General features: G+C 40.4%; 1 protein-coding gene across 3 annotated transcripts in view; it reads right to left on the bottom strand.

Annotated features, from left to right (window-relative positions):
• The window catches only part of LOC149454199 (signal peptide, CUB and EGF-like domain-containing protein 3), a 171,534-nt gene extending 159,416 nt beyond the window's left edge, over positions 1-12,118 (bottom strand). For all 3 annotated transcript variants that reach the window (XM_089687687.1, XM_089687688.1, XM_089687689.1), the window contains exon 1: positions 11,427-12,118. In XM_089687687.1, the coding sequence (XP_089543813.1) occupies positions 11,427-11,550 (124 nt within the window). In that variant the 5' untranslated portion in view covers positions 11,551-12,118. The remainder of the gene's footprint in view (positions 1-11,426) is intronic.
• Positions 12,119-12,319: the final 201 nt, after the last annotated feature.

The raw sequence follows: 12,319 nt of genomic DNA, 5'->3' as shown, positions 1-12,319 counted from the left end.
GAAGGCACAGTGGCAGAAAATAATAAGTGCACTTTGTCTGAAATTGCATTTATTCTTGAGAAGCTTTGTTCACCTTTTAGGACATTTTCCAAAAATGTCCCTCTGCTCTACAGTGTTCTCAGTACTTTAATATCGGGTCCACGTTTTTGTGAAAGAATGCTTACTTTTCAAGCTGTTTATTTAATTGCCATCCCATCTCCATCCTGGACATGATGAGCAATGGATGCCCCAGCAACCCAAAACAAGTGTTTGGCTTTGCTACCTACCCACACATGCGCAAACTGCTCCCTTTCACTCTCCCAGGGAGAGAGTGGACTGTGCATGCATAGGTAAGGAATGCAGTCATCTGGAGGACAGAGAGGGGAGAGCAATGCAATAAGCAGCTTAAAAAGTAAGCCTTTTTTTTTGTTGCTTTTTTTTTTTTTTTTTACAAAGGAGAGAACTGTGTGACAATATAAAAAGGATGCTGTGATGCAAAGGGATTTTTTGTAAAACCACCAAATAATCAAAGACTGGGAGGGAAAGTTGTCATTAAAGAACACAGAACAGAAATGGGGATGCTTCAAATTGATTGCATGTAAGCACAGTGCAAAATATATTCCCATGGGGCAATAAGTTTAAAAGTCTAAAACTAAAATCTTATGTGACTCAGTCCAAAGTTAAAAAACTATAAATAATAAGAAAGGAGCATTAAAAAAACATAAAAAGAATATAACAGAATATGTAAAAAGGAAAGTTGCAAAAATTCTAAATGAATGACAGACTACAAAAGAGGGTAGGACAACCCCCAAAAATCATTCAAATGTATTAATATTAAAAAAGTTAGATCTGAGCATGTAGGCCGTTTACTAGACAATTTTGATATGGTGGCTGGGGACATAGAGAAGGCAAATTATTAAATATCTTCTTCAGCTCTGTGTATACATAAGAACATGTGGACACTCAAATACATAAAGGGATCGTATTGATATAGTCCCAAATGATCCACAATGAGTCAAAATTGATGTGGTCCAGACATATTTAGACAGAATAAAGGTGAATAGAGCACCTGGACCGAATGGCATCCACAAATGGGTCCTAAAAGAATTAATCTCTGTCATTTCAAAGTCATTGTTTCTAATTTGTAGGGACTCTTTGGGGTTTATTTACTAAAGCTGCAGTGTGCAAAATCAGGCTCACTTCTGCATAGAAACCAATCAGCTTCCAGGTTTTATCACCAAAGCTTAATTGAACAAGCGGAGGTTAGAAGCTGATTGGTTTTTGTGCAGAAGTGAGCCTGATTTTGCACTGTCCAGCTTTAGTAAATAAACCCCTTTATGTCTTTATGTTTAATGACTGGTGTAGTATCAGTGGACTAGCGTAAGGCCAGTGTGGTGCCTATATTTAAAAAGGGATCAAAGTCTTTACTAAGTAACTACAAACCTACTGGTTTATAGTTGGGAAGATACTTGAGATGCTAGAATATAATCTTTTTAGCAACAGACAACATGGATGAAGTTGCCAAACAAATTTGATTTCTTTTTATGAGGTAAGCAAAAACCTAGACAAAGGTGTGGCTATGAACATAGTATACTTGTATTTTACAAAAGCATTTGACACAGTTCTTCAAACATGGCTGACGTGCAAGGTAAAGTCTACAGGCTTGGAAAAATCTGTTTTAAACCTGGCTAAAACTGACCATATTCATAGAGTAGTGGGTATTTAATGATACTCTGAATGGTCTAAGGTTATCAGTGATGTACCCCAAGGTTCAGTGTTGGGACCCTTATTTTTAATATATTTAAAAATGATATAGGGTCTGGGATTAAAAGTATAATTTCAGTGTTTGAAGATGACACCAAGCTGTACAGTGGAATAACGTCCTTACAGGATGTTTTCAACTTACAAGCAAATCTCAATGCACTGTTTAATTGGGCAACTATGTGGCAAATGAGGTTTACACCTCCAGTGAAGTCGCGTGATTTCAAAGTTGGATGGTACTCCAACTTGAGGTGTGACTTTTAAGACATCTGCGGCTTGCAAGACACAGATGTCTATGCAAGTAGCACCTAAAGTAGTGTATGCACTACTTTAGAAATCACTGTGGCTCTGACAAAGTCGGAATCACATCAATATGACCACTGTAATTGCAAGTCGCATGGCATGGAAAATCTCATCCCAAGTCGCACCCGGAGTGACTGGGGTCTTAATTTTGATAAATGTAAATGATAAATGTGATAAATGATAAATGTAAAATTATGGTGTGGGGTTGTTTCAGTGAAGGGAACTCTTAAGGGGTCAGCAGACCAAGACAATTTGGACAATTTCATGCTCCCAACTTTGTGGGAACAGTTTGGGGATGGCCCCTTCCTGTTCCAACATGAATGCACAAAGCAAGGTCAATAAAGACATGGGTGAGTCCTGACTTAAGCTCGATTGAACACCTTTGGGATGAATTAGGGTGGAGATTGCAAGCCAGGCCTTCTCGTCTGACATCAGTGCTTGACCTCACAAATGCTCTTTTGGAAGAGTAGTTAAACATTCCCATAGACACACTCCTAAACCTTGTGGACAGCCTTTCCAGAAGAGTTGAAGCTGTTATAGCTGCAAAGGGTGGGCCAACTCAATATTGACCCTACGGACTAAAACTGGGATGCCATTAAAGTTCATGTGTGTGTAAAGGCAGGCGTCCCAATACTTTTGGTAATATAGTGTATATGCTTACTAAAGAGTTATTTGTGACAGGAGCTGTTTAAAAGCAGATTTTCCTTAAAGCACTTAACTCCTTTTACTAAATCACATCGGTATACAGTTCTGCATGCTGATATGAAATCATCTTACATTCCTTAGTTAAACAAACATTTTTTGCTTTTCCTTACAATTACTGTTTTTTTCCACTTCCTGGTTGAGTGAGGCACAGGCTATTTAACCCTGGTCTCACAGATGCATCTTGGGAAGTTCCTGTCACATGCCAGGAGACAGACCCAGGGATCCAGGAAGTAAGGGAGATGAATTCATCTGCTCTTAGTAAAAATGGTCACCATGAGAAGAATGGGAAGGAAAATTACAAATAAGGTATAGAAAGAATAAAAAAGTCTGACGTTATGTAGAGGTATGTTTGTAGATTGTCATTACTAAACATTTCTAAAGGTGCTTTTCTTGTAATTGTTATGAAAAGGATGAAGTTCCTCTTTAACTGAAAAGACATGTGAATTAATATAAATAGGGATTAGGACTAAAGCTCTTTTGGTCATACCTCTCATGTGGGTCACAGGAGTGCACTTAGTTCTGCACACCTGTGACCCTAATTCAGCCAACAGTGGGCTAAAGTCCTCTGTTGGCTGACATCACTGAGCTGGTCCAGGCTCTGCAGGGATCCTGTCAATAATGTCAGGATCTGCCCAGATACCCATGACAGCATGCCGCTGACAGCCTGAGCCAGCCACTCCCACCCCCTCCATAACTCGATGCTACTGTGAGCACTTAAGGGTCCGAGCAAAGAGCTAGTGACTGACAGTCATTGACTTTCTGCTCACTGAAGAATGAGAACTGAGTGATCAGCGGTCATGTGACCGCTCAGTTCTCTGTCTTAGAGCCGGCAAGGGGCAGATGCAGCATCAGATTGATGCTGCAGCCACATAGGTGAATATGTATGTTTTTTTTTAAACCCTGCCTTTGTCTTTTAAGCTTATTTGATCCAACCTATACATATTGTGATAGCTGGGGCAGAAGATCCTAGGGTGTGGCTTCTACTTCTTTCTATGTACAGATAGTTTTCTTCAACTAGAGAAAAAAACAGATGGTTTGGATATTTCAGGGACCTTGCTAATACGATTACTGTAACTCGTACTGTATCAGAAGCCTTCTCTTATATCCAGGGCTTTTTTTCTCAAAAAATAGGTGCAGAAGCTCGACCACGCCCCTGATCTGAACCCACATGGTGGGCGTGGCCACACTGCACTAAAAGTGGGAGAGTCTTATATGGGACAGTAAATACCAGGACTGCTCTAAGTACAGAGTGCAGGATTCAGAGGTGCCTAAGTACAGGGTGCAAGATTCAAAGCTGCGCTAAGTACAGAGTTCAAGAGTACACTGCATACAGAATGCAGGGTTCAGAGGTGCGCTAAGTACAGGGTGCAGAGTTCAGGGCTGAGCTGCGCACAGGGTGCAGAGTTCAGAGCTGCGCTGTGCACAGGGTGCAGAGTTTAGGGCTGCGCTGCACACAGGGTGCAGAGTTCAGGGCTGCGCTATGTATAGGGTGCAGAGTTCAGGGCTGCGCTATGTATAGGGTGCAGAGTTCGGGGCTGCACTATGTATAGAGTGCAGAGTTTGGGGCTGCACTATATACTGGGTGCAAAGCTCAGGGTTGCGCTATGTACAGAGTTCAGGGCTATGCTATGTATAGAGTGCAGAATTCAGGGCTGCGCTATGTATAGGGTCCACAGCTCAGGGTTGCGCTATGTACAGGGTGCAGAGTTCAGGATTGTGCTATGTATAGGGTGAAGAATTCAGGGCTGTGCTATGTATAGGGTGCAAAGCTCAGGGTTGTGCTATGTAAAGGGTGCAGAATTCATGGTTGCGTTATGTATGGAGTGCAGCGTTCAGGGCTGCTCTATGTATAAGCTGCAGAGTTTAGGGCTGTGCTACGTATAGGGTGCAGAGTTTAGGGCTGGGTTATGTATAGGGTGCAGAGTTTAGGGCTGTGATACGTAGAGTGGAGAGTTTAGGGCTGCGGTACGTATAGGGTGCAGAGTTTGTGGCTGTGGTATGTATAGGGTGCAGATTTAGGTGCTGTGCTATGTATAGGGTGCAGAATTTGGGGCTGTGTTTTGTATAGAGTGCAGAGTTCGGCACGTCTTACGTTGCTGTGTCTGCTAAACCACCCATCCAGTCCTGCTACCTCCCCAAACACTGTAGGCTCTGCCTCTCTCACATCCAACATTCAGGAAACAGATGAGAAACACCAGAGGGTGACACCTACCATGTGACACCCTCCTCCAGCCCATAACCGCAATATACTGTGGGCTCTGGCATCTCCCTTGTCCTGCCCTGAGTGTAGGACACAGAGGGATATGTACAAGCTGCTGGTAGAAGTAGGGGTTCATATCTAAACACAATTACCGGGCTTCTGTATTTAGAAGTGAGAGTAGTGAGCAAGGAGCAGCAAACCAGAGCTGGAGCTGGCGTAATGGAGAAAAAAAGCCCACCTTATATCTTACACAAGGAAACCTCATTGGGTACTAGTACTATATAATTTTCTTGTTCAATTTTCCTTTATATTTACCAACACCATATAATATGAGGCCAAACCTAAACACTTTCAATTTGTATGCAATCAGGCAAGCCATTGCAATACATAGTTGAAGGTAAACTTAAAGGAAATGGAATAAGAAAGTTGTATAAAGTATGGCTAGCAGCTACACTGATGTAGGTAAATTATGTCTAAGAAACCTGTGATAAGAGAATAGAGAAACAAGTAGGCTGTTGTTGCCGAATTTCTAATGGAAATACTAGTTGCTTGGTTGCCTCTGGATTTCAAACTTCAGTTCATTTATTATTATGTAGCACCTGGAACGTAACTTACCTCTAATGAAATACATCCCATGTCTGGTCCTCCCTGCACACCTGTCTTTTGGTGCTGCTGTGAAAGTAAAATAGTTATTCCACTCGCATGCCCCTTCTGCTTACCTCCGCCATTTATAGAATTTATATCCATTATTTCCCAGAATGATGTGTTCTGTGATTGGAGGAGACAGATCTTGTCATTCATCTACCTGCCTGTCCTCCAGTCACAGAATGCTTTGCATTTTGGGAAAAAATAGTAAGAGTTCTATAAATTGAGGAGGTGGGCATTGGGGGCAGGCAAGTGGCAAAACAGTTTAGAACTGCAGAGACTGATACTAACCCTAGCAGCACTGGAAAATAAGTACTGTGGTGAGGACCTGACAGCAGTAGGGAGAAGAACATGGAAAAAACAGCCAGCAAGACATGGGGCACATTTCATTACAGTAAGCTATGTCACTGACCTGGAATATGTTTTCTGTTCCTTAAGCTAGAATGAAGGGGATCTTTATGTCTGTGATAAGTCAGTAAAGTGTTTGGATCAGTATTATAGACAGGCAACTCACATTTTGAGAAGGAGAAGCCAATTGTTGCAGGCACTGTTCGGATTGTTAGCTGGATACCAAATGGAAGCGTCAGAACATAACCATAGTGGTAGCAGCTTGGTGGTCAAGGATGAATGTCAGTTGCAATTCCTAGCCAGAGGCAGATCCATATACAGTATCATTGACCATACACAGGCAGATCCTAGTATCATTGGCCATACATAGGCAGCTCTTTCATTTGATAATGATGTGAAAAACCTGCCTAACATTCTCAGAAAATGCCGAACCCACTATGGCTTTACACCCCAACTCCAGTAAGGATTTCCTATGGATATGTAAAATGAATTAGTCCCTTTTCATTATTCACTTTCATTAAAAGGTCACATTCTGCAAATCATTTTTTCTTTGGTGAATAGGGAAATTTTTTTTTAAAGGAGTTCTATGATCGCAGCATACAGTTTCATGTGAGAACATCAGCATTATAGTAACAATACAAACAATAGTTATTTATGACAATCCAACATAAGCTTGTAGCAATTTGGCATACAGAGATGGACGCGGTCATCCATTTTGCTCCAAACCCCTCTATGTTGTATCATCTCTCTCCCTCCCAAAGCAGGCTTCCTCCTCCAATCATCCCCCCTCCCTCTCTGGTGAGTGACATGTGGTTGGTGTGTGTTTGCAGAGATCACAGGCAACAAACTCAGTGGGAGGGCGTCCTGGCTATAAACCTCACTAGCTATGTTCCCCTCTGTCTAAGAAACTCTTGCTTGGAAAGGGATCATAAAAGCGTAAACCGAGTCCTTCACTGAGTTCAAAGACAATCCAGATAAGTCATAAACCAGACCCCACATTCAACATTCATTTTCCCCTATGATTACATATCTTGGATTATGAAAGACTTACATAAACATGGAGCCCATAGTCGGATGGCTTATGTCAAGACCAGTTTCCTGATATATTACACCCCTTATCTGACATATATAGGAGAGCAGAGAATAAGTTATGAATCATAATAGAAGCTATGAGAGTTTTTGGTCATAACTTAGGGCTCCACCTACACCTCCCTCCCCAAATGAGGCAATTGGTTTACTGCTCCAGGGAGACACCCTGTGGAGTTACTAGAAAAGCTAAGCTAGGCTGAGTTGAGCGGTGTGTGAGAGTTGAAGATCTCCCTGCTTTAACATCAAAACTGACAGTGGGAGATAAAAAATCCTTTTGGCTCTGAAACTTGATCTGCTTAACCCAAGGCTGACGGCAAGTACTTTAACCCTCTAACTTCTCTCTGTTATCTCTTTGCTGTGCTATTGTTCTCTCTCTCTCTCTCTCTCTATATATATATTGGCTACATCTTTTTCTATAAATATTTTTATTGCACCCTTTTGACCTTTTAGTAATAAATCTTACTTTCTGAAAGTGTTGAACTGTTTCTAAAGCTCTTTAATGCAAATTACGAATTCCTGCCTCTGAAGAGCGCTATTGTGTGTGTTTAACCCTCTGTATAACCTGCCTATGGTGACAGTGGTATACAAACGATTATCCAACCATCATAGTGTTATTGCTAATATTGCCGAGTTTCCTCTTTCTCTGTACAAAAATGAGGTGGTGGCAGTGTGAAGGATTAGTTGCGTAATTAACCTGACCCAGTAGCAATCACTCTCAGGCTGCCAGTACATCGATTGTGGTCCAGTGAGCTGGAAAATCTTTGTGCAGGGTACAGCTGGGCGTAACATTGTTATGCACGTGACAGCGCAGTTTTAGATTGGCTAGTCCTTCAGTCACCAGTTTGGTGAGAAGGGCTGGGGTCTGACTCCGCGATCGTCACAAAGCTTACTTGAAAAACCTCCTTTCAGGTTATGATTTCTGCCTGTTGGTCATCTCTTTCCATGACTTTCTGGATTCCCTGCATGCTTTGCAGTTTCTCCTGTGCTGTTTGCTTTCAATCTCTAAGGACTACATATCCTATGGTACCTTACTGGCTGCCAGCAGTGATTCCAGTACACGCCCCACCTCCAGTTTAGAAGGCAGGCTCTGTGGATTCTGAGACACAGCAGTGCCTACTAATAGGACATGGTGAGTACCTGACAGAATGCAAGGAACTAAATGTGTGGGGAACTTCACAAAGCAAGTTTACAAACTTTAAGGACATTATGATTAATAGAAGTAGACTAGTAATAATTGAAGCACAATGTGGAAAGGAATATAGGATTTTACTTTTTGAGCATATACGTATACATTGGTGTAGGTTTTTCAGCTTGCTGGAAAATGTTTGCAGATGATAACACATCCTTTAGCTGTTAGCAAAGGCACCTCTACACTACTTGATTATGTCAAATGATGTTCAGATCTTTTGCATTGCTTTTGAAAAGGTGATTTATGTCATCCAATTAGTTAATCACTCTTTAGTTGCGGAGAAGATCCCATTGATCCAGTCATTGAAATATGGTCCTGTTATACAAGTTTTACAATTTTACAGTTTATTTAAAGGAGAAGTACATACAGAGCTCATTTGGCTGTACTTCTGTGGATCACAAGAGTGCAGTCTGTTCTGCACTCCTGTGAAATGTTTTCAGCCGATAGCGAGATCCACCCAGATCACCCAGTTTGCTCAGTTCTCAGTCTTAGAGTCTGCAAGGGACAGATGCAGCATCATACCGATGCTGCTTCCACCCAGGTAAGTATGATTTCTAAAAAAAGAAAAAAAAAACTCAAATTCTCTTTTAACTGAGAAAAACATCCATTTTGGTAAACTAGTTAATAGGGGTTATTAAGCAAGAGATTTCAAATATAGCAAAGCACCAAGAGTGCTATCTTTTACTTTACCAGCATGTTGGAAATTATTCTATGGTAGTTATATGGTTCTTTAACTGTGACAAAATAATTTCACAAAAGAAGCTGCATTTGATAACAAGGTATGGCGCATCTGCCTCCCCAAGATGTTACCTGTTTGAGATCTGCCAGTCTAAGACCACCCTAAGTGAAAGTGACAACAAGTAGTATTCCTGATTAACAAGAGCACTGCTGTACAGTAGTCTTAGGAGCCAATCAGGTGTTGGCCTTTAGCAGTTCAGAATAAATATAAAGACTAAATGGAGCTTGGCTGAGAAGGAGTATTGCTCTCTGCACATTTCTCGCTGCATTACTAAAGGAAGGACATGAAAAAAAAAGGTGTGTGTGGTTAGCCTGTGCATTATTACTGTGCAATATGATATGTAATGTAATATGTGCTGATATCAAATGTATCTGTAATCTCTATAATGAGCACATTTCAGAGGAATGTCTACTTTGTACCTCATGGTCATTTTCCTAGTTGCTGTTTTTAATTATATGACGTACCCACAGCTTTTTATGGAGACCAAGATCTTATTCTGTAGCCCCCGCCACCCCAGACCGCTCGCCTCTGGCCCTGAACCTTGGGCTGAGATTTCCCCCACCCCACGAAACATCCACAGTCATAGCTAAAAAATGTCAAAAAATAACAAGAGGCCTCATAACAGCGGTAGAAAACACATCATAGGCTAGCTCAGCCCTCATGAATCTACTTCAAAGGTCAGAACAAAGCTGGAGCAGAGTGTCTATATGTGAATTCAATCCTGAATGATCAACAGTATACATAGTCATTGAGTACTAGTGATAGCAAGCGGCATGCACAGTAGACTGACACTAAGCATTAGTAAAAATAACCTAACTACATGCCTAATAATAAAATATGTAATGTACTACAGAGTTTACAAGATCTGTTCTATGTAGAAATATATGATTACAGATAGTCAGTAATGTAATGTATCCGTCAGCTGAGACCTTTGTACTCTTTGATGCCACCTTCCCATACAACTCTAACAATAAACTGATTTTATTTGCTCCCTTTTGATCTGTTAAATATAGCATTGAAAGCGTTTTATTGAATCTGTTCAACAAGTGCAAAAAATTCTGTTCATCCAGCCAGAAATCTTGTGAGCTGCTAACTTCCTGTATTCTCAGCTTCTAGACTGTTATCATTTAACATTGTTCCCTGCTATCTCAATGGACTACAAAACACCTTGTTATGTAGAAGCAAGGGAGGTGTTATGTAGTCGTAACACAGTTCCTGTCTTTGGGTGACAACGTTGCTCAGTATGGTTGTCATCCTAAAACAGGAAGTGAGTTAATGGCAGAATTACCAGAAACAAGAAAAAAAAGTGTGAAAAAAGAAAACGAACACAGCTACCACATCTAAGGACCACTAACCCGCAATACCATCAACTTTGTTTTTATTTTGGGGGGGGGTAGCTACACTTTATTGAGAGGAAATAAAAGTTCTGTGCTACCTATTAGCCATCAATCATTTTCCAGCTATAACTTTTCAGGTTTAGGTTAAAGGAAAATGCAACATCTAATTGGATTATATGTGTAGCGCTTCCCCCATTATCTGTAAATCTGTCTTCAAGTGTTAAAAGCATGGATGTAATGCCTAACTAAAGTGCTGAAAGATCATCTCTGATTGGGTGCTATGGGTTAATACATCTGTGTACCATGTTTTATATAAATCCCGAATATTGCATAAATGTATCAGTGTATAGTTCTCATAGCCAAAAGTTTATATATATATATGTATATTTAAACATCATTTTATACAGAAAATAACACAGCATTTAATTCAGTGTTGTTTAAAGTTATTGTAACTATGTGCCTCTCTAGAGACAAGGGCTTTATGGCTTTAAAGGAAATAGAGAACAGTGCAGGTAATGTGAATCTGGTTTAATTTTAAAGAATTGTGTACTTATTTAACTTTGTAACAACAAATGTATGAATTTAACTAATTGCTGTGTGACTATGATAAAAGCGACACATGACCAAGCCATTCAATTAAACATTATTATAGAGAAAACAAAGCCAAATAAGTTAAATTCTTCTTGCATCTGCTTGAAACTTTTAACCTGCATCACGTGCAACCTCAGCAGCTCTGAAATAATTCCATTTGATATGCCAACTTTAATGTTGTAAAATATCATTATATTAAAGCAAAAACATGACAAAATTCACAAAAGAAGCAAGCTTATTTATAGAGCAGTGCAGAATTTGCTTCCCATAGGAATTCACCTTCCATCAGTTTAGAGAAGTCAAGAGACATGGAAGGTAACTGCTGATTGGCTGTCTCACTTTGCACATTGTCAGTTATCCACGAGCCCAAAGGTGCTCATCACATATAACCCATGAAGTGGCAAGAAGCCTTAAACTTCAGCTTGAAAATTCCCACTTACCCACAGAGCTGACCGTTTACATTGGCAAATGAGTGGCTTTAAACTGCGTAGTTAAGTTACACAACATGCAGCTATGTGAATAACACCAGGAAGGTCTTACCTTGGCTGGCCATGCTGAGACTGATGTGGCCGTAGAGAAACAGGAACAAAAATAAAGTGTATACCATATCCCATTGTACGTCCATGGCAAGGGTTCTATGCGCTCTGTTACAGTAAAAATACATATTTGGCTACTTTACAGAAACAGGGAAAGTTGAACTACCAGTAGGTCAGAATCTCTGTCTATTCTGCTGTCAAACATGATCTGCCAGAACATCCAATGCTATGAATTTCTGCTGCAGCATCTTTAATTAAAAAAAAAATTAAAAAAACAGCGCATAAATCCAATCAAGTGAATAAAAGTGCCATATTGTTTAGTGGTACCTTGGTAACAATGAAGTTTACTTTCGAGGCATTTTTTTTTTTAACCTAACTCAACAGCATCGTTAATAAGTAAATCATTTTCTGTGCATTGTAGCTGTAGAAAAGTACTAATTCAATCATGGAAAAAAAAAGTCAGGCGATAATAAAAAATGACTTATCAGTTGGATGCTGGCAAAATTCAAACCATTTTAAAAAGGTGATGGAAACCAGAGGCAAATGCAGGTTTGTAACTCCCACACACACAAAAATAAGATAAAAATAGATCTGTAGGGTATTGAGGACAGAAGAAGTGTTGTCTGTTAAAAAAGAGCCTGTATACTGAAAAGATAGAGCAAAACCTCCCCCCTCACCAGCTGCAACACACAAAGGTTCCTGCTTGGAAAGGAGGAAGGAGTGCGGAGAAGGAGGGAGGGAATGAGGAGGGGGACCAAGATGAGAAGGGGGGGAAGGAGGGAGGTATGCTCCTCCTGTACAGTTTTGCTTTCCATAGATGCTCTAGCATTTCTCCTCTCTCTGGATAATAATTGGGCACTAGATTGTCAGCTCCGTGACTCTTTCTTTAAATCAAAA

Source organism: Staurois parvus, unplaced genomic scaffold, assembly GCF_062004578.1.
Source record: "Staurois parvus isolate SC_StPar_1 unplaced genomic scaffold, SC_StPar_1.0 ptg000435l, whole genome shotgun sequence".
Classification (NCBI taxonomy): Eukaryota; Metazoa; Chordata; class Amphibia; order Anura; family Ranidae; genus Staurois; species Staurois parvus.
The sequence above is the reverse complement of the archived record's forward strand: the minus strand, read 5'-3'. Positions and strand labels throughout refer to the sequence as shown.